We start from the raw sequence: 21,657 nt of genomic DNA on the forward strand, positions 1-21,657 counted from the left end.
CGCTGTAAACGACACAGATTAACCATCTTGTGTTAGTTATATTTTATGTCTAGCCGTCTGTCTAGTAGCTGTTAGCGTATTACAGTAGCTAGCTAGCTACAGTTCTAGGAGAGACAGGATATTTGTAACTAGCTGATTTGTTGACGAACAACAAAAAACAACGTTTGTGAAGTGGTAAGAATATTTTTTGAAATCAACAGAGCTGCTACAGTACTACCCTGCGTTATTATCTGTAGCTAAAGCTAGCTAGCTAACTAGCAAGCTTGATAAATGCATTATTTTATACACCTAACCACAAGCAAAAAGGGGTGTAAGGGTTTATTAATTTGTTCATTACGAGCATGTTTCTAGGCTAAATCATTGGTAGGTGAGCTGCCTAATACTGACAAGATATTTGAGGCACATCAAGACCACATTTTGTGTTTTCGACAGCTTGCCCCTGTTTCCAGGAGGAATATCCCTGACTCTCTGGGCACTGGTGTGATCTGGAGGAGGCTAAATCCCAGTCTTTCCATTAATATAGTAAACCAAACTAGGAAACAAGGGGGGCAGCTCATCCATAGAAGACTGGCTGTGAACTCTGGGACTGGTACCAGTAAGGGAAGGGGTGGGGGGGGTTGATTTTCCAGTGATCAGTTGATGTTGTTGCGGTTATGTCAGAGGCCATCCTCACCTTCCAGTACCAGCTCAATGGAGTCATGGAAACGATCCTCAAAACCGCCGTGCATGAGATCACTCGGCTGGTGAAGGACAGCTTCCTGGAAAAAGTGACACGGAGTAATCAGGAAGTGGACGTCTTGAAGGAGAGGCTGCAGCAGTGTGAGCAGAGATGGAGGGACGGAGAGGAGGAGAGGAAGAGGAGGGAAGTTGAAGAGAAAGAGCAGAGAAAGAAGAGGGAAGAGAGAGAGCAGAGGGGGATGTGTAGGAGATGTGGTTGTGCTGGAGACACTGAGGAGAGAGAAGAGGCTCTGTCAGGTGAGTGAGGAGAGTCCATACACATACACAGTCTGATTAATCAGGATGTAATACACAATTAATTGGTATATACAGCCTGAAACGTCCTTACAATGTTGAATCAAATTTAATTAAAACGTACTCAAATTAAAATCAAATGTTATTCATCACATGCTTCGTAAACAACAGGTGTGGACTAACAGTGTAATACTTACGAGCCCTTCCCAACAGTGCAGAGAGAAATAACATTTTGAAGTAATAAAAAAGTACCAGGTAATAATAAAAGTAGTAATAGATGCACAATGAGTAACGATAACTTGGCTATACAGAAGGGGTACCAGTACTGAGTCGATGTGCAGGGGTACGAGGTAATTGAGGTAGATATGTACATATAACTCAGAATAAATGGACAGATAGTAAACAGTAGGAGCAGCGTATATGATGAGTCAAAAAAGTCTGTGCAAATAGGGTCAATGCAGATGAATGTTGCACAGTATACCGAAACTTCGTAACTTTTTTTTTTTAAATGTACGATTCAGCACTAGAATTTTTGCTACGTTCTGTACTTCTGTCAAATGTGTCTCGTGATTGAGAGGATCAAGTCTGTATCAGCGCAGCCCCTTTATAGCACGGAAAGCAAAGTGCCTGCTCCACTTACTCATTCATTGCTAGAGCTGTCTGGGCTGCATTCGCTCCCCAGTCCCCACTCATGCTGCACATTAGTTTGCACACTAGTTTGCACACTTGAATAATGCAACACGGCATGTAGAAATGCTGAAACTGTTCATTACTGTTCACAAAACAATGTCCATACAGGCTGGAACACTTTTAATGGTTCGTCGGAGGGCGTACCGGTTTCCGTTTGTCCTTTAGCTGCTCAAAATTTGAGACAAAATATCCACAGAAAAGTATTGTTTACCCGACTTTAAAGAGCAGGTAGTTATATGGTTTGGTTCGGCACAGAGGTAAAGTTAGTTTTATTGGTATAAAATGTTTATATTCTGAATCGGGAGGATGGAGAACAATCCACACTTTTTTATTTTTTTTATTCAAGATTTATTTTCATGGTCATGGCATGCTTGGTTCAATAGCTATTGATGAGAGAACCAAATATCCAATATAAAACTAACTTTACCTTGGTGCTGAACTGAACCATACAGTGAGGGGAAAAAGTATTTGATCCCCTGCTGATTTTGTACGTTTGCCCACTGACAAAGAAATGATCAGTCTATAATTTTAATGGTAGGTTTATTTGAACAGTGAGATACCGAACAACAACAAAAAAATCCAGAAAAACGCATGTCAAAAATGTTATAAATTGATTTGCATTTTAATGAGGGAAATAACTATTTGACCCCTCTCAATCAGAAAGATTTCTGGCTCCCAGGTGTCTTTTATACAGGTAACGAGCTGAGATTAGGAGCACACTCTTAAAGGGAGTGCTCCTAATCTCCGTTTGTTACCTGTATAAAAGACACCTGTCCACAGAAGCAATCAATCAATCAGATTCCAAACTCTCCACCATGGCCAAGACCAAAGAGCTCTCCAAGGATGTCAGGGACAAGATTGTAGACCTACACAAGGCTGGAATGGGCTACAAGACCATCGCCAAGCAGCTTGGTGAGAAGGTGACAACAGTTGGTGCGATTATTCGCAAATGGAAGAAACACAAAAGAACTGTCAATCTCCCTCGGCCTGGGGCTCCATGCAAGATCTCACCTTGTGGAGTTGCAATGATCATGAGAACGGTGAGGAATCAGCCCAGAACTACACGGGAGGATCTTGTCAATGATCTCAAGGCAGCTGGGACCATAGTCACCAAGAAATCAATTGGTAACACACTACGCCGTGAAGGACTGAAATCCTGCAGCGCCCGCAAGGTCTCCCTGCTCAAGAAAGCCCATATACAGGGCCGTCTGAAGTTTGCCAATGAACATATGAATGTTTCAGAGGTGTTGTGGTCAGATGAGACCAAAATCGAGCTCTTTGGCATCAACTCAACTCGCCGTGTTTGGAGGAGTAGGAATGCTGCCTATGACCCCAAGAACACCATCCCCACCGTCAAATATGGAGGTGGAAACATTATGCTTTGGGGGTGTTTTTCTGCTAAGGGGACAGGACAACTTCACCGCATCAAAGGGACGATGGACGGGGCCATGTACCATCAAATCTTGGGTGAGAACCTGCTTCCCTCAGCCAGGGCATTGAAAATGGGTCGTGGATGGGTATTCCAGCATGACAATGACCCAAAACACACGGCCAAGGCAACAAAGGAGTGGCTCAAGAAGAAGCACATTAAGGTCCTGCAGTGGCCTAGCCAGTCTCCAGACCTTAATCCCATAGAAAATCTGTGGAGGGAGCTGAAGGTTCGAGTTGCCAAACGTCAGCCTCGAAACCTTAATGACTTGTAGAAGATCTGCAAAGAGGAGTGGAACAAAATCCCTCCTGAGATGTGTGCAAACCTGGTGGCCAACTACAAGAAACGTCTGACCTCTGTGATTGCCAACAAGGGTTTTGCCACCAAGTACTAAGTCATGTTTTGCAGAGGGGTCAAATACTTATTTCCCTCATTAAAATGCAAATCAATTTATAACATTTTTGACATGCGTTTTTCTGTTTTTTGTTGTTGTTATTCTGTCTCTCACTGTTCAAATAAACCTACCATTAAAATTATAGACTGATCATGTCTTTGACAGTGGGCAAACATACAAAATCAGCAGGGGATCAAATACTTTTTTCCCTCACTGTATACCTAACGACCATATACCTACCGACTCTTTAAAAAGTTGAGTAAACAATACTTTCCTGTGGATATTTTGTCTCAAATTTTGAGCAGCTGAAGGACAGACCACACAGACAACCGCTAGAGTTTAAATGTAGTTTTATTCACTATTCTGGCTTGTAAGGAACATTTACATAATTTTGCAGGCATTTAGTTTCAGGCTGTATATACCAATTAATTGTGTATTACAGCCTGATTAATCAGACTAACACACACCTGATATAGGATCTATAACTTTGTTCTGTTCTATCCTCAGGAGCAGAGGAAGGTTGTGTTATCAAACAGGAGATGTTCCAGCCAGATGTACCCAGCGCTCTCCCAGAGAGAGAGGGTCCACAGGAAATGGCCACACCCAGCTCTTCCTGTGTCTCTGAAAGGATGGAAGAGAAGGAAGCCAATGTGATCCATATCAAAGAAGAACCCAATGACTGGGGGGATCTGGTTACCCAGATGGTCACATCCACAGATGCCTCCATAGTGAGCCTGAGTCGTCTGCAGAGATTGAGCTCACTTGCTGGGGCTTGGACCAGTGAGCCTCAGCCTCCACCTCCACTCCCAGCACCATGGGCCAGTGAGCCTCTTCCTCCAGCACCATGGGCCAGTGAGCCTTTTCCTCCAGCACCATGGGCCAGTGAGCCTCCACTACCTCCAGCACCATGGACCAGGAAGGAGCAGCACCTACTCTCAAGGTCAGTGATACCCACCCAGGGGACAGAGCATGCTATGGGGGCCCTCGAGAGCATCAACACAACGGCACAGCTGAGGGTCAAACCCTTCAGCTGCCCACACTGTGGGAAGAGCTTCCCTCAGCTCCGAAACCTGAAAGACCACCAGAAGTACCACCACACAGGGAAGAAGGCCTTCACCTGCTCTCAGTGCGGTATGGGCTTTGTGTACATGTGCCACTTCAGGGTACACATGCAGCGCCACATGAGGGAGAGAGCATTCAGCTGCTCTCAGTGTGGGAAGAGCTTCAGCCTTCAGAGCGGCTTGGAGAAACACAGGGTCCTTCACACTGCAGAGAGGCCTTACCACTGCACGGATTGTGGGAACAGATTCTATTCTAGAGCGGACCTGAAAAGACATGAACAGGTTCATGCAGCAAGGTAGTAGACCTTTGAGATGAAGCAGGTTGATTTAGAAAATCAGAGGGGGGAAATAACTGCCCACGTGTACTATGTTCAATGTATCAATAGTTGCTGATGCATTTGATGTTGAGGAATAAAACTCTATGAAGAAATTATTCTCATCCTTTCTTAAATGGTTGGTCAAACGATGTTATTAACTGCGACATACACACACAGATATCTTAAACGTAAAATAGTAATATGTAAGTAGCCTTTTCCGAACCACAACGGCCCATAGAGTAACAGATATCTTCCTCTGGGAAATAAATACATTTGACAGAGATTCCCACCTCAAAGAAAAAGATGTACAAGTTCTGCGCATTCGCAGTATGATCACCTCGATGTCACAGACCATGGGCGTGTACCAACCTCTCCAGTCTAGCTATTAGCTTATTATAGTAGCTAGCTACCTGTCGTCTCTCAAGAAAAGTGCGCCATTGAAAGGAGTGATTACTGGGGTAACGGTAAATGTGAAAATTGACCAACTGAAGGGGAAGATTCCCGGTGTTTGTGATGCTCGTCATTTGGTGCGATGCAGACAGGGTGGCGTGAGTGGAGAAACAGAAGAGTCGTTGTCTGGTCTTTTGAGTTTTGATGTTGAGTCTTTGCCCAACAAAGTGATGTTAGGGTATGTAAGTTATCCAGTACGAGCTTTTGTGCCGAACACATTACGTTGTTACAGGTGTCAAGCTTATGGGCATGTGGCAGCAGTGTGTAGGAGGGAGGTTCCAAGGTGTGAGAAGTGTACAGCAGGGCATGAGACAAAGGAATGAGTAGCATTGGGGAAAGTAGTGGTATGTGTTAATTGCAGGAGTGCCCATGGGGCTGGGGATCAGAAATGTCCAGTGCGAGAGAAGCAGGTTGAGGTTTCCAGGGTTAGAGTAGTGCAGGTGCATCCTGTTTCAATTGATCATCCTTGAGATGTTTCTACAACTTGATTGGAGTCCACCTGTGGAAAATTCAATTGATTGGACATGATTTGGAAAGGCACTATCCTGTCTATATAAGGTCCCACAGTTGACAGTGCATGTCAGAGCAAAAACCAAACCATGAGGTCGAAGGAATTATCGTTAGAGCTCCGAGATGGGATTGTGTCGAGGCACAGATCTGGGGAAGGGTACCAAAAAATGTCTGCAGCATTGAAGGTCCCCAAGAACACAGTGGCTTCCATCATTCTTAAATGGAAGAAGTTTGTAATCACCAAGACTCTTCCTAGAGCTGGCCGCCTGGCCGAACTGAGCAATCGGTGGAGTAGTGCCTTGGTCAGGGAGGTGACCAAGAACCCGATGGTCACTCTGACAGAGCTCCAGAGTTGTGGAGATTGGAGAACCCTCCAGAAGGACAACCATCTCTGCAGAACTCCACCAATCAGGCCTTAATGGTAGAGTGGCCAGAAGGACGCCACTCCTCAGTAAAAGGCACATGACAGCCTGATTGGAGTTTGCCAAAAGGCACCAAAAGGACTTTCAGACCATGAGGAACAAGATTCTCTGGTCTGATGAAACCAAGATTGAACTCTTTGGCCTGAATGCCAAGCATCATGTCTGGAGGAAACCTGGCACCACTCATCACCTGGCCAATACCATCCCTACGGTGAAGCATGGTGGTGGCAGCATCATGCTGTGGGGATGTTTTTCAGCGGCAGGTACTGGGAGACTAGTCAGGATCAAGGGAAAGATGAACGGAGCAAAGTACAGAGATCCTTGATGAAAACCTGCTCCAGAGCACTCAGGACCTCAGACTGGGCCGAAGGTTCACCTTCCAACAGCCAAGACAATGCAGGAGTGGCTTCGGGACAAGTCTCTGAATGTCCTTGAGTGGCCCAGCCAGACCCGGACTTGAACCCGATCTAACATCTCTGGAGAGACCTGAAAATAGCTGTCCAGCGACGCTCCCCATCCAACCTGACAGAGCTTGAGAGGATCTGAAGAGAACAATGGGAGAAACTTCCCAAATACAGGTGTGCCAAGCTTGTAGCATCATACCCAAGAAGACTCAAGGCTGTAATCCCTGCAAAAGGTGCTTCAACAAAGTACTGAGTAAAGGGTCTGAACACTTTTATGTAAATGTATATTTCATTTATTTTTTATTTTTTGGCAAACATTTCTAAAAACCTGTTTTTGCTTTGTCATTATGCGTTATTGTTTGTAGATCGATGAGGAAAAAAAGAGAATTTAATACATTTTCGAATAAGGCTGTAACGTAATATAATGTGAAAAAAGTGAAGGGGTCTGAATACTTTCCGAATGCACTTCAGTAACATTGGATTTTTAGCGTTTATAGCAATGGTTGTCAACTGTACTGCAGGGATGGTACGTAAGTTGCAGAAAATTGAGGTTGTGGTGGCAGCTGCAGAGAGGTATTTGGGTATACGAGACTTGACGTCAGAAGAGTTACAGGGTGTGTTGAGTGGTGGTGTCCCGTCCTTTCAGGCTGTTGGCCTGAGGTTGGACTGGATAGATTTAAATAGTGGCGTAGGGTGGTGGGTTTTCTGTGAGTGTAGGGTTAGATGGTAGGGTATTTGTTGATTATTTTTTAAATATATATATATATATATATTTTTTTTTTAAAGTAAACTAAACAGACCAAAAAAAAGAAACTTCCCTTTTTCAGGACCCTGTCTTTCAAAGATAATTTGTAAAAATCAAAATAACATCACAGATCTTCATTGTAAAGGGTTTAAACACTGTTTCCCATGCTTGTTCAATGACCCATAAACAATTAATGAACATGCACCTGTGGAACGGTCGTTAAGACACTAACAGCTTACAGACGGTAGGTAATTAAGGTCACAGTTATGAAAACTTAGGACACTAAAGAGGCCTTTCTACTGACTCTGAAAAACACCAAAAGAAAGATGCCCAGGGTCCCTGCTCATCTGCGTGAACGTGCCTTAGGCATGCTGCAAGGAGGCATGAGGACTGCAGATGTGGCCAGGGCAATAAATTGCAATGTCCGTACTGTGAGACGCCTAAGACAGCGCTACAGGGAGACAGGATGGACAGCTGATCGTCCTCACAGTGGCAGACCACGTGTAACAACACCTGCACAGGATCGGTACATCCGAACATCACACCTGCGGGACAGGTACAGGATGGCAACAACAACTGCCTGAGTTACACCAGGAACGCACAATCCCTCCATCAGTGCTCAGACTGCCCACAATAGGCTGAGAGAGGCTGGACTGAGGGCTTGTAGGCCTGTTTTATGGTAGGTCCTCACCAGACATCACTGGCAACAACGTCGCCTATGGGCACAAACCCACCGTCGCTGGACCAGACAGGACTGGCAAAAAGTGCTCTTCACTGACGAGTCGCGGTTTTGTCTCACCAGGGGTGATGGTCGGATTCGCGTTTATTGTCGAAGGAATGAGCGTTACACCGAGGCCTGTACTCTGGAGCGGGATCGATTTGGAGGTGGAGGGTCTGTCATGGTCTGAGCTTGTTGTCATTGCAGGCAATCTCAACGCTGTGCGTTACAGGGAAGACATCCTCCTCCCTCATGTGGTACCCTTCCTGCAGGCTCATCCTGACATGACCCTCCAGATTGACAATGCCATCAGCCATACTGCTTGTTCTGTGCGTGATTTCTTGCAAAACAGGAATGTCAGTGTTCTGCCAAGGCCAGCGAAGAGGCCGGATCCCATCCCATTGAGCACGTCTGGGACCTGTTGGATCGGAGGGTGAGGGCTAGGGCCATTCCCCCCAGAAATGTCAGGGAACTTGCAGGTGCCTTGGTGGAAGAGTGGGGTAACATCTCACAGCAAGAACTGGCAAATCTGGTGCAGTCCATGAGGAGGATATGCACTGCAGTACTTAATGCAGCTGGTGGCCACACCAGATACTGACTGTTACTTTTGATTTTGAACTCTCCTTTGTTCAGGGACACATTATTCAATTTCTGTTAGTCACATGTCTGTGGAACTTGTTCAGTTTATGTCTCAGTTGTTGAATGTTATTATGTTCATACAAATATTTACACACGTTCAGTTTGCTGAAAATAAACGCAGTTGACAGTGAGGACGTTTCTTTTTTTGCTGAGTTTATAAGGGAGTTATACTCCAGTCTAGTAGATGCCAACCGCCGTTAAACCTCATCGAAGAAGAATAACTAGCTACCTGTCTCTGTTATCTAGTGGAAACCCCAGTCTAGCTAGTAGCTGTTAGCTAGCTTATTACAGTAGCTAGCTACCTGTCTCGGTTACTTCTGTTTACAGTTCTAGGAGAGATAGGATGTTTGTAACTAGCTGATTTGTTGATGCACAGCAAAAACTTCCGTCTGAGAAGTGCTACGAATATGTTTTATTTGAGTCAAATGGTCAGAAAGCTGCTACTACCCTGTGTTATTGTATGTAGCTAAAGTTAGCTACACTAGCTAGCAAGCTTGAGAAATTGATTATTTGATGTGCCTAACCAAAGGCAAAAAGTGGTGTAAGTAAGGGTTTGTTCATTAGGAGCATGTTTCTGGGCTAAATCATTGGTAGGTGAGCTGCCTAATACTGACAAGATATTTGAGGCACATCAAGACCACATTTGGTGTTTTTGACAGCTTGCCCGTTTCCAGGAGGAAGATCCCTGACTCTCTGGGCACTGGTGTGATCTGGAGGAGGCTAAATCCCAGTCTTTCCATTAATATAGTGAACCAAACTGGGAAACAAGGGGGGCAGCTCATCCATAGAAGACTGGCTGTGAACTATATTTTCCAGTGTTGAGTTGATGTTGTTGCAGTTATGTCAGAAGTCATCCTCACCTTCCAGTACCAACACAATGGAGTCATGGAAACGGTCCTCAAAACAGCCGTGCATGAGATCACTTGGCTGGTGAAGGACAGCTTCCTGGAGGAAGTGACACGGAGCAAGCAGGAAGTGGATGTCTTGAAGGCGAGGCTGCAGCGGTGTGAGCAGAGGTGGAGGGGAGGAGCGGAAGAGGAGGGAAGTTGAAGAGAAGGAGTAGAGAAAGAAGAGAGAGAGCAGAGGGGGATGTGTAGGAGATGTGGTTGTGCTGGAGACACTGAGGAGAGAGAATAGGCTCTGTCAGGTGAGTGCTTTTACAACTGAATGTCCCCTCTGGGATTGATTATATCTATCTAATGTAATTACTAGGGCCGGGACCATACCAGTATCACGATACTCATTAGTATCATGGCAAGGAAACAAAACACGAAGCAGATTTGACTTCTTTAGGGAAAATAGCACGAATGTTGGAAACAAACATCATTATTTATTTTCCAAGCTATAGCACACTATTTTACATACAGCAGGTTTTTAAAGGACCAAAGAGTTCTGTCTATTTCATGTTTGCCATGGAGAGAATATTGCAATACTGGTATCGTCCCGGCCCAACTAATTACCATGGTAATACCATGTTGATGGGTTGTGTTGATACTAGTTTAGACAGAGGTAACATCGACTATACAGGTTAAAGCTGACACACACCATGAATACTATATCTGGTTCTGGCCTTTCCTCAGGAGCAGAGGAGGGTTGTGGTATCAAACAGGATGAGATTCTCCAGTCAGAGGGACTCAACGCTTTGACAGAGGCCCATGAGGTCCATGTCAAAGAGGAGGCCTATGCACAGGTAGACTGGGGGGGATGTGCTAACCCTGACGATCCCATACACCGATGTCCCCCATAGTAACCCTGACTTGTCTGCACCGTGGACCAGTAAGCCTCAGCCTCCACCTCAACTCCCAGCACCATGGACCAATGAGGAGCAGCCTTCACCCTCAGTTACCTTTCACCCTCATGTTACATCAAGAGCTGCAATGATTATTATTCTGCTGGAATTATTAGTGAGTTTGATATGAAATCATTGCACTGGGCTTGTTGTAAACAACATACAGTGTTGAGCTCCAAAAGTATTGGGACTGACATGTTTTGTTGTTTTGGCTCTGTACTCCAGCACTTTGGATTTGAAATGTGTTTCAGATTATTTTGTGCCCGATAGAAATGAATGGTAAATAATGTATTGTGTCATTTTGGAGCCACTTTTATTTTAAATAAGTATAGAATATGTTTCTAAACACTTCTACATTCATGTGGATGCTACCATGATTATGGATAATCATGAATGAATAGAGAATAATGAGTGAGAAAGTTAGATGCACAAATATTATACCTCCCCCCCAAAAATTCTAACCTCCCCTGTTATTGTAATGGTGAGTGGTTAGCATGTGTTGGGGGTATGATATTTGTGCGTCTAACATTCTCACTCATCATTATTCACGATTCATTAAGAATTATCCGTAATCATGGTAGCATCCACATGAATGTAGAAGTGTTTAGAAACATATTCAATTCTTATTTACAATACAAATGACTCCAAAATGACACTACATTTTATAAACTGGGTAGTTTGAGCCCTGAATGCTGATTGGCTGAAAGCCACGGAAATGACATAAAATGACTTGTTTACTGTTCTAATTAGTTGGTAACCAGTTTATAATAGCAATAAGGCACCTCAGGGGTTTGTGGTACATGACCAATATACCATGGCTAAGGGCTGTATCCAGGCACTCAGCGTTGCGTTGTGCGAAAGAATAGCCCTTAGCTGTGGTATATTGGCCAAATACCATACCCGCTCTGGACTTCTTGCTTAAATATATAATGCATTTCTATTGGGCACAAAATAATCTGAAACACAACCAAGAAAAACCCAGCAAATGCATCTAACAAATATGTAGAGTCACAAGCCTGATGTCGTCGTTGTGTGCTATGAATATGGGACCAAATACTACACTTTTTACTACTTTAATACACATAAATGAATTTGTCCCAATACTTTTGGTACCCTAAAATGGAGGGGACTATGTACAAAAAGTGCTGTAATTTCTAAACGGTTCACCCGATAAGGATGAAACTACCCTCAAATAATTAAAGCTGACAGTCTGCACTTTAACCTCATAGTCATTCTATCATTTCAAATCCAAAGTGCTGGAGTACAGAGCCAAAACAACAACAAAATGTGCCACTGTCCCAATACTTTAGGAGCGCTCTGTTGCTAGCTATATACATTTGTTAGCCTCTCTAATCTCCACATTGGATTGGTCAGTTATTGTACTGTGTATCTCTTTATTCCTAACAGGTGACAGTAAGACAGTCCCATAAGCAGCTTGGGGAGGAGCTGAAATGGAGATTCGGCCCAAATGACTGGTATGTACTTTAATAACAAGGCCATTGACTCTTTGAAAAGCTGCTTGGTTTTGTTAGTTTGATTTACTCAAACATTTCATGGTTTTCAGTTGATTACTCACTCCATTGTAGAGGAAAATGCTAAGTCTAGTTGTCAACTACAGTTGTAGTCCCCTGTAGCTCAGTTGGTAGAGCATGGCGCTTGCAACGCCAGGGTTGTGGGTTCGTTTCCCACGGGGGGCCAGTATGAAAATGTATGCACTCACTAACTGTAAGTTGCTCTAGATAAGAGCGTCTGCTAAATGACTAAATGATCACACTTGTGTTTCTTTTAATAATCTTAGGTTATCATTTTTCAGCTTCAGGTCCCTTCACAATGAGGAGGTGACCAAAGCAGTGATGCAGATTGTGAAGGATTGAGGCAAAACTGGGGGCCCGACAGTCTCATCAGAAGTGAGTGAGTTAATTTTCTGTAGCTACCAGACATGTACAGAATGTGTGGTGACAATGTAAAGAATACCTCCTCTTCAAAAATATGTGCATCCTAATCCATTTATCTTGGGATATCAGTAAAATTAGTCAATGCTGTATCATATCCACAGTATTGTAACAATTATTTTTCACTGCCCATAGAGGCGTGTTACAGGGCTTATGAGTATTGGAAGGCTCAAGGGAGATTGAGCTGGAGGGCAGCGTGGAGGTGATCAAGTACAAAATCCTCACCAGCAGGAGGAGCCAGGTTATGTTATACAGTAACATGAAGTAGTTACACACAGTAACATCAGTAACACACACCACTCAATATAACCACACACCAATCAGATATTATAATATTTTTTTAAATCCTGTGTCTTACTTCATCTAGGATATTCACGTTGAAAGCTTGGGAATATACACTGAGTGTACAAAACATTAAGAACACCTTCCTAATATTGAGTTGCACCCCTTTTTGCCCTCAGAACAGCCTCAATTTGTTGGGCATGGACTCTACAAGGTGTTGAAAGCGTTCCACAGGGATACTGGCCCATGTTGACTCCAATGCTTCCCCGAGTTGTGTCAAGTTGGCTGGATGTCCTTTGGGTGGTGGACCATTCTTTATACCCACGGGAAACTGTTGAGCGGGAAAAACCCAGCAGGATTGTAGTTCTTCACACAGACCGGTGTGCCTGGCACCTACTACCATACCCCGTTCAAAGGCACTTATATATTTTGTCTTTCCCATTCACCCTTTGAATGGCACACATACACAATCCATGTCTCAATTGTCTCAAGGCTTAAAAATATTTCTGTCTCCTCCCCTTCATATGCACTGATTTTATTGGGCTCCCAAGTGGCGCAGCGGTCTAAGGCACTGCATCTCAGTGCTTGAGGCGTCACTACAGACCCCCTGGTTCGATTCCAGACTGTATCACAACCGGCCGTGATTGGGAGTCCCATAGGGCGGCGCTCAATTGGCCCAGCGTCGTCCGGGTTTGGCCAGTGTAGGCCGTCATTGTAAATAAGAATTTGTTCTTAACTGACTTGCCTAGTTCGTTTTTTAAGTGGATTTAACAAGTGACATCAATAAGGGATCATAACTTTCACCTGGTCAGTCTGTCATGGAACGAGCAGGTGTTCATAATGTTTTGTACACTCAGTGTATATAATGTCTGTATTCACAATTTCACCAAGTTATAATGCTGTTTATTCAAGGTCTTTCTCTGTAATATTTCAGCTCTTCCAGAGAGTAAAGGTGGGAGGAGAGCTCCTCGCCCTAGAAGATCTGGACTTCTTGGTTGGAGCAGACCCCAATTTCATGTCAGACGAGGAAAGTGATGCTGAAGACAAGTTCACCTATCATGTGGTCCCTCCCAGGTGGTGCTGGCAGAGGTTGACCCGGATTGTCCGGCTCTGTCAGAGAACCCTAGATGAGAATTGTCGTGAGGGCATTGAAAATTACAGGGGGGTACATTTACCTCCCGCAATCCCCCAAAAGGAAAGGCTAAGCAAGTGTATGTGAATAAAAAATAATAAACTTAAATGTTGTTATTTCTTAATTGATTGCTCAAACAGTGTTAATGACTGTCCAGATTCTGGTAAATACCCTCAGTTTGCTGTTTCAAGGGGAGAGGCTCCAGATAAAAGTTGCCTCTAACCAGTGATTTAGGATCAGCTAAACCTTACCCCATCCTGAGCAGTGATTCTGTGAAGTGAAAAGCAAAAGTCAAATCAAATTTCAAATCAAATGTTATGTCACATGCTTCAGAAACTAACAGTGAAATGCTTACTTATGGCCCTTCCCAACAATGCGAAACTGACCTTAGATTTGTGCCACTGAGGTAAAGGACGGACCATATTTGTGACTTTTCGTAGCAGGTTAGTAGAGCATTTTCGCTAACCCTTTTCCTAACCTTAACCTAATTCTCCTAATCTGCTACATAACTTCTCCTAACCTGTTACGAAAAAGTCGTAGCTGTATGGAAGTGGCGTGTTTTTAGGTAATCTCGGAGGGGGGTCCAGGTGCGACATCATCTCGCAGAGCAGTCATCCCTCAGGTTCTCTATGCTACCATCTACTGGTGTCATCTCTCAGTGCAGTGCATCTCTCAGGAAAAGTGGGGGTGTCAAAAGGAATGGACGTTTCGAAAGGAACCATATAAGGAGAAGTGGGGGTTTCGAAAGGTGCCACTCAAGACACGATTAGGTTATCGGACGTTTGTCATGGACTGCAGAGATGACAGTAAGGAATTTCAGTTATGCCAACAACAAAAAAATTATATTCACTCACTGTGAGCTGTGTCTTTGAACGTTACCTACCGGATGACTGCTCTGAGAGATGACGTCGCAGCTTGACCCTATTGGAATCTCGTGCCAGTGCTCAGGGACACATCCGAATCTTATTGGATATGTAAAATCGCGAGGGTAGGCGGAGAGGCGAGGTCCACTCGGAAAATTGTGGTGTAGTAGCTAATTCGAGCATTTGCACTACAGCGTACAGTTCTAACAGTAAATATTGTATGCTCCATACATTGAAAATATACGCCGACGACCAAGCCAACGTAGTCAGTTGGTTTAGAGACCGCTGTTTTTGCAGGTTCGTGCTGACCGACAGACTGCATCAATGTGTCTGCCATGTTTACGTTTTCGCGCGCGGATCCCCAGCTAGCTAGCTTTGCACATTTACTGCATGTTGTGTTGGACTTGCTCGTCTGTAAGCAATGCATACACCTTTGCAAATGATAACAACATTTAAAACAGTATAACGTGCATGTATAGACGTTAATACAGTTAGCTATGTGGCACACACGACATTTTAAACTCGTTTGTACTAGCCCACAATGTCTTCATCTCGAGTTGTGTAACGTTAACGTACTGTAACTAACGTTACAGCGGCATACATCCGGATAAATCCGGTTTTGAAAGTTAAATAATTAAGGAATGTGAGGTATAAATGTTATGTTGATGACAAAAAAGGTTTAACCAAAGCATCAAATTAAAGTAGCACCTTCTGCAAGACCTCTTTGATCACAGACACAGCTAATCAGCATCGTTTCTTTAGTTTGAAAACAATCCCAGCAGTATTTTCTAAAGTTTAAAGTTAGAAACTTTAGCTTTACCTTTTTGAATTTGGTCAAATAAGCCAAAAATAGTTTCCTGATATTGAATACAGTGTTAGTCTACTGTACTGTAACTTTACTGTTATTCTGTGTACCCACTGATGTTTATATGATTCTTGTTGATTGACAGCTGAGCTTCCAGCTCTAGAACCTGGGTGACATCACACAAACCTGAGCCAGGTGGAGGTGGAGCCAGGGGGACCAGAGATGTCGGAGAAGGTGCAGAACACCTTCAGGATGCAGCTGTCCTCCGTCATGGACTCCCTGCTCACTGCGGCCGTGTGTGAGATCTCCAAGATCTTTGAAGGCAGTCTGAGTGCGCAGCAGGCAGAGCTGACGCAGAGCGTAGAGGAGATCTCAGCATTGAAAGGGAAGCTGAGGCGGGCAGAGATGAGGTTGAAGGAGGGTGGAAAAAGAGAGGATTTGGACGATATGGCTGCCAACACCTCTGGGCAAACAGTCTCTGATGTGACGACAATTGCTGAGATAGAAGACGAAGGTAACTTGATAATGTGTAGACAAATAGCAACATACAATTTCAGGGCTTGTTGACACTGTAGACATGATCTGCATGTTTTTTCTCCCGGTTGGTGTCAGCTGAGCTTTATTATTCTGTGTCATTACATTTCTATCTTTGGGTTTCTATGCAGTACCCGATTGGTGCGAGCCCCTTCAGTCAGAAGATTCCTTAATTCCACCCTTGAAGATCAAAAAGGAAAATGAGGGGCCATGGGTGGACCTGCGACCACTGAGTGTGTCTCTATGGCGCATCCCTAACATCAAACAAGAGGTCAGTGACCGGTCCAGTGTGGGAAACCTGAATCAGTAAACAGACAGTCATCATGCACACCCAAATGTAGCACACGGGCTGAACAAAAAAAGTGGCTTCTGTTAATTAGGGTAAAGGGTAACTCTCAACCCCAATTTCAGCCTTTGCTCAACCCATTCACATTTTTAAAAAATGCATTCAGGTTGGGAGAATTGTTCATAAATATTCATTTTGGGGGTGGGTAAACGTAGTTGTACCTGATCCCAATACTTTCTCATTAAAGAAAATAGTAAAAATAAAGAAAAACCCTGGAATGAGTAGGTGTGTCCAAACTTTTGACTGGTACTGAATATCTGCCGCATGTGGGATTAAAACTCACAATGCACCACCAATCTGTCATAGCAGTTGGGAGAAAGTACAACAAGTTTAAGAACCACCATTATCATCTATTTGTTGTTACGATGGATGTAGCTACGAATATAAACATATAATCCTCATTGCCTACATGTTTTTTCTTTCTTTGTAAAAGCTCATAGATGTGTATGAAACAGTAAGCAAAATTTTTTAATTTGGTCATATGGGGAAATATGCCTTACTGCCTTTTGAATTTTGTGTAACGTCAGTAGTCTAGTCAAGGAAGCGTAATGCTAAATATATTGGCACACTTACCAAAACCATTACCAAATAACACTGTCACCTGCTTTTATAGCAAGCCTTGAGGTGGTACCACCCAGCACATCTAGAAGGGTGTGTATTTCATACCGAACCACTCCCTTGAGATGACGTGGAGGCACCTTCTTAAGGCACCTCTACATCACGATTTCAATGGTAGAGTTGAACTGTGAGGGGCAAAAAGAGCTAGATTTGCTACTAAAACACCTAAATATATCACATTTACAACGAGCTGTCAAAATGAAGACCAGAATTGATGTTTCACTATAACTAAGCCTAAAACATCTGGTTTTCCATGATTTTATTTATTTTCTCATGAAAGTCACTCTTTTAACGTCTGCTTTAGTAGTACTTTGGTGGCGTTTTTGGTTGTGAGCATATTCATTATGAGTCTGTGTTTTAGCAGGCTGAAGATTTTGATAACCACTTGCTGACAGCCCTAGCCAGGAGTCCTCCACGAAAAGGTAAGAGTAAATCATCCTTGCACCTCGTAATTGTAATTCAGCTCCTGGTGCAGGACATCATTACTGACCCCATGCTCCTCTCTCCTACAGGGTCGGCTGCGGAGCAGTTGTTAACCAGACGGTTAAAAGACTTACCTGAACTGAGCGTGGCCGGGTCAGGGTACGGTTGTGGTTCAGTAGGACGGGGGCGGGGGCGGGGGCTGAGGAAGACCCATGGTAGTCTGTTGTGCACGTCCAAACAAGAAAATCCGGAACCCCAGAGCAGCGTCTTGTCAGACAAGAATGTCTTGAGGCACCGCACAAGACAAGGAAAAGATAGTGACTTACAAAGCAAACACAGTGAGGGGAGACATGGGAAAACGAGTGACATAGTGAAAAAGAAGGTAGGAAGGAGAAGAAAGCATTTAAAAATGGAAACTAATGCAGAGGAAGAAGCAACAACCATTGGAACTGACAAGAGTTTCTGCTGCAAATACTGTGGGAAGGGCTTTCACAGAGAGTTTGGCCTTTCTGTGCACATGAGGTCTCATAACAAGGGGACATACAAATGTCCTAAGTGTCCCAAAAAGTTTCCGTATCCAAGTGCACTCCGTGTGCACACGTTGAACAGCCACGGCAAAACAGAAAATAACAAACCTTGCTCTAGCATCAAAGAAAAGTCCAACTCTATCAACCACAAAGTGAAACCCCTCTCCCCCAGCAGAACAAAGCCTACTTCCCCCATCAACAAACCTCTCTCTCCCAGCAAAGTGAAACCTCTCCCTGCCAGCAAGGCTAAACCACTACCCCCCAAAGACAATCCTACCTCCCCAAACAACAAAGTTGGCTCCCCCAAAGAAGGCAGCACACATCCAGAACTTTATTCTTGTCACGTTTGCCATAAGGAGTACACTTCTGCAAATTCCCTGCAGGACCACGAACGCATTCACACAGGTGAGAGACCGTACCCTTGTAACCAGTGTGGGCAGAGGTTCCGTGTAAAGCAGTTCCTGATATTGCATTTGCGTAAAGCCCATGCGGATGTGTACGGGGGTGAGGAGAGCAGCGGAGACCTCTCCTGGACTGCACCAGTGGAGGATCCCATTGCTAACGGTGCTGAGCAGCAACCTGCCATCAAATCAAAGAGCAAAGACGATCGACGTGCAAAGGCAAACAGCAAACGGAAACAAATGATAGAAACAGACGGCTTGTTCCAATGCACAGTGTGTAAAAAGCTGCTAAGTTCACAGATTAGCCTCGTTCAACACTTCCGCATCCACACAGGTGAGAAACCGCTCAGCTGCGAAGAGTGCGGCAAGAAATTCCGCTGTCACCCCATCTTGATCAGCCACAGGAGGTCCGCCCACCCGGGAAAGAAGTACCAATGCCTCAAGTGTGTCAAGCAATTTGAGACCATGGCCGAACGTAAAAGACATCTGCTACAAGTCCACCAATTCAAGAAACCAAACCCGCGGTCCCGCTGTCCTCGCTGTAGCAGGACTTTCCACAACAGTAACTCCCTGAGAATCCACTATGAAACTGTCCATGCCTGAGTCTGTCCCCACATGGCTCGGCCCAGTCACATTGGAGTGTTCAGCAGGGCCGGGGTCAATTCGAATTACATTAAGGAAATCAGATTATTACGTCCATTTGAAATTACATTTGTGATTTTGAAAAGTGCTGTTTATTTTCATTGAGCGTTTTTGTTATCATTGACTGACTGAGTGAAAAGGGAATTGACCCCAACCCTTGTGCCCAGTGAACTAACATGATGCTGAGAGAGGACGAAGAAAGCGCAAACTCACAAAGACTTGTGATTCACAAAAACTTGTGATATGGTGATCAATGTTTGTGATATGGTGCTCAATATGGGTATCACTGTTCAACCTGTGATATGGGGATAAATCTGTTTTCTGGGGGTTGCAGGATCACGCTTTTTTAAAGTCAGTGCCAGACCGGTTTATGGCGATTTGATTTCAACGCCTTGGAGCCATGTTTTTAGTTTTATGGTTTTAGTTCCATGTAAACACGTCTATCATTTATATGTTATTATGACAAATGTAACATGTTCATTGTACTGTACATTCCCTATGTTGTCAAGAAAAGCACAGGGCAGAAAATACCCATGTTTCTGACTCTGAAAATACTGAAAATCAGTTTTTTTTTTACATTAATAATATCTGTATTTACTGGAGGTTGACTTACCTTAATAGGTCATGCATACTCCAATAGGGGTGTTCATGGATCACCCAATTTCTTAGTGACCTTTTATGAATTACAATGATTGCACAAACATGGGCAATAGAGAGACCTCAGTAATAAAGGATTACAAATAGTACATGTTCCTCATTTGCAATAATTATTTCAAGTCGTTAGATCTTTAGGTTGGTGTGTCACAATTAAAAGCTGTGTTCACATTGAAGTGACTCAAATCCAATTTTCTTTGCATATCCAATTTGAATCTGTTCATTTTCATGCAGTCTGAACAGCCAAAAAACACGTGGAATCTGATAATTCAAACCACCTTTGTAGGTGGTGTGAAGTCAGATACAAATATGAGTCCTGGCAATGTGACTTGTCGGAGTGGTCATATCTGATTTCAAATCAAATCAAATTTTATTGGTCACATGCTCCGAATACAACCGGTGCAGACATTACAGTGAAATGCTTACTTACAGCCCTTAACCAACAGTGCATTTATTTTAAACAAAAAAAGTAAGAATAAAACAACAACAAAAAAAGTGTTGAGAAAAAAAGAGCAGAAGTAAAATAAAGTGACAGTAGGGAGGCTATATATACAGGGGGGTACCGTTGCAGAGTCAATGTGCGGGGGCACCGGCTAGTTGAGGTAGTTGAGGTAATATGTACATGTGGGTAGAGTTAAAGTGACTATGCATAAATACTTAACAGAGTAGCAGCAGCGTAAAAAGGATGGGGTGGGGGGGGCAGTGCAAATAGTCCGGGTAGCCATGATTAGCTGTTCAGGAGTCTTATGGCTTGGGGGTAGAAGCTGTTGAGAAGTGTTTTGGACCTAGACTTGGCACTCCGGTACCGCTTGCCGTGCGGTAGCAGAGAGAACAGTCTATGACTAGGGTGGCTGGAGTCTTTGACAATTTTGAGGGCCTTCCTCTGACACCGCCTGGTATAGAGGTCCTGGATGGCAGGAAGCTTTTATTTGAAGATTTATTTGCCCTCAAGTGTTTTTTAGACTTATTTGGCATATATTGTTGCTTGCTAGCTACTCTGTTGACAGTTTGGCAAGAACTTGTGGTAGCTAACTAGCTTGCAAATTGTTTAAACAAATTAGTGAATGTGCCAGAATGATAAACCGCTGTATAGTTGACTGCTGTGGCTAGCCAAAAAGGACTCGTTTTGATAGTTGGATACCTATGATTTTAAACATTCAAAGCAACTGGAAAACGTCCATGGCAGGCATTGTTGTCACCTTAGCTTGCTACATAACTTCTGATGGTTACCAATCAGCCTATACCACTGTTCGCACACCCTTCGTTACTATGACAACTAGCGTAGCCATGTCAGCAAATGACTGCTATCTGAACACACACACATCCGATTTGGTCACTTGTAACTTGCTGTTTGGCCAGTCAGTTTTACAAAACAGATTTGAGGTTTAAGGCCTGCAATGCGTACAAGGCTTTCGACAAAGATATTTATAACTAACCCAAGATAGTTCATCTGTGTCGTTTCCAATGGGAGCAAATGAAGCATAGTGGGCAGGACCAAGCGCGAGATCCTATTGGCCCGTTGTTGCATGTATTTGCATATCTTCGTTAGGGAACGCCTCCTCTGTGACGTGCGCGTGCACAAACTTATTTCGATCTTGCACTCCTAAACAACGCAATTTTTGGAAACTTTGGCAAAGAATCATGTCCATAAAACTTAGTGCACTGTGTTCGTAACAGATTTTCGTTTTGGGAACAGAAAAATGTTGAGATCAGATGTTTAATCGATGAGAAAATTAACACTACCCGCGACTGGACTTCCTCTCACTACCATATTTGGTGGCGAGAAAACGTTCTAAACTGGATGCTTCAACTTTATAACCCCTGTGACGTGTCTGGGTTATCCCTTCTGTCTGTGCTTTAGATCGAGTCCTAATAACCAAGGCTGAGGGTATCTCTAGGCTAACATGCCGCTCTATCGTTATATCTTGACGGTAAATA

At 43.8% G+C, this 21,657-nt stretch overlaps 2 protein-coding genes and 1 long non-coding RNA gene across 6 annotated transcripts; all 3 read left to right on the forward strand.

Moving 5' to 3' along the window:
• The first annotated feature begins 24 nt into the window (after positions 1-24).
• On the forward strand, positions 25-4,970 carry LOC311104748 (uncharacterized protein). Its single transcript, XM_084146645.1, has 3 exons — positions 25-174; positions 433-975; positions 3,993-4,970. Exons 2-3 carry the CDS (start codon positions 654-656, stop codon positions 4,844-4,846), a joined length of 1,176 nt encoding a protein of 391 aa, XP_084002771.1. The 5' UTR covers positions 25-174; positions 433-653; the 3' UTR covers positions 4,847-4,970.
• A 4,635-nt stretch (positions 4,971-9,605) lies between these two features.
• Positions 9,606-13,988, forward strand: LOC311104801. 4 transcript variants are annotated; one of them, XR_014610187.1, is made up of 6 exons: positions 9,606-9,898; positions 10,332-10,655; positions 11,948-12,015; positions 12,354-12,447; positions 12,628-12,733; positions 13,709-13,988. It is a non-coding gene; the product is annotated as an uncharacterized lncRNA (long non-coding RNA). The 4 variants fall into 4 exon arrangements; XR_014610184.1 differs by having other exon boundaries at positions 12,339-12,447; positions 12,628-13,988; XR_014610185.1 differs by having other exon boundaries at positions 12,354-12,451; positions 12,628-13,988.
• A 707-nt stretch (positions 13,989-14,695) lies between these two features.
• On the forward strand, positions 14,696-19,810 carry LOC311104816 (zinc finger protein 711-like). Its single transcript, XM_084146743.1, has 5 exons — positions 14,696-15,066; positions 15,720-16,088; positions 16,240-16,379; positions 17,434-17,494; positions 17,585-19,810. The coding sequence occupies exons 2-5, from the start codon at positions 15,797-15,799 to the stop codon at positions 19,024-19,026; spliced, it is 1,935 nt and encodes a 644-aa protein (XP_084002869.1). The 5' UTR covers positions 14,696-15,066; positions 15,720-15,796; the 3' UTR covers positions 19,027-19,810.
• The last annotated feature ends 1,847 nt before the right edge of the window (positions 19,811-21,657 follow it).

This window comes from Coregonus lavaretus, assembly GCF_964263955.1.
Source record: "Coregonus lavaretus genome assembly, chromosome: 29".
NCBI lineage: Eukaryota > Metazoa > Chordata > Actinopteri > Salmoniformes > Salmonidae > Coregonus > Coregonus lavaretus.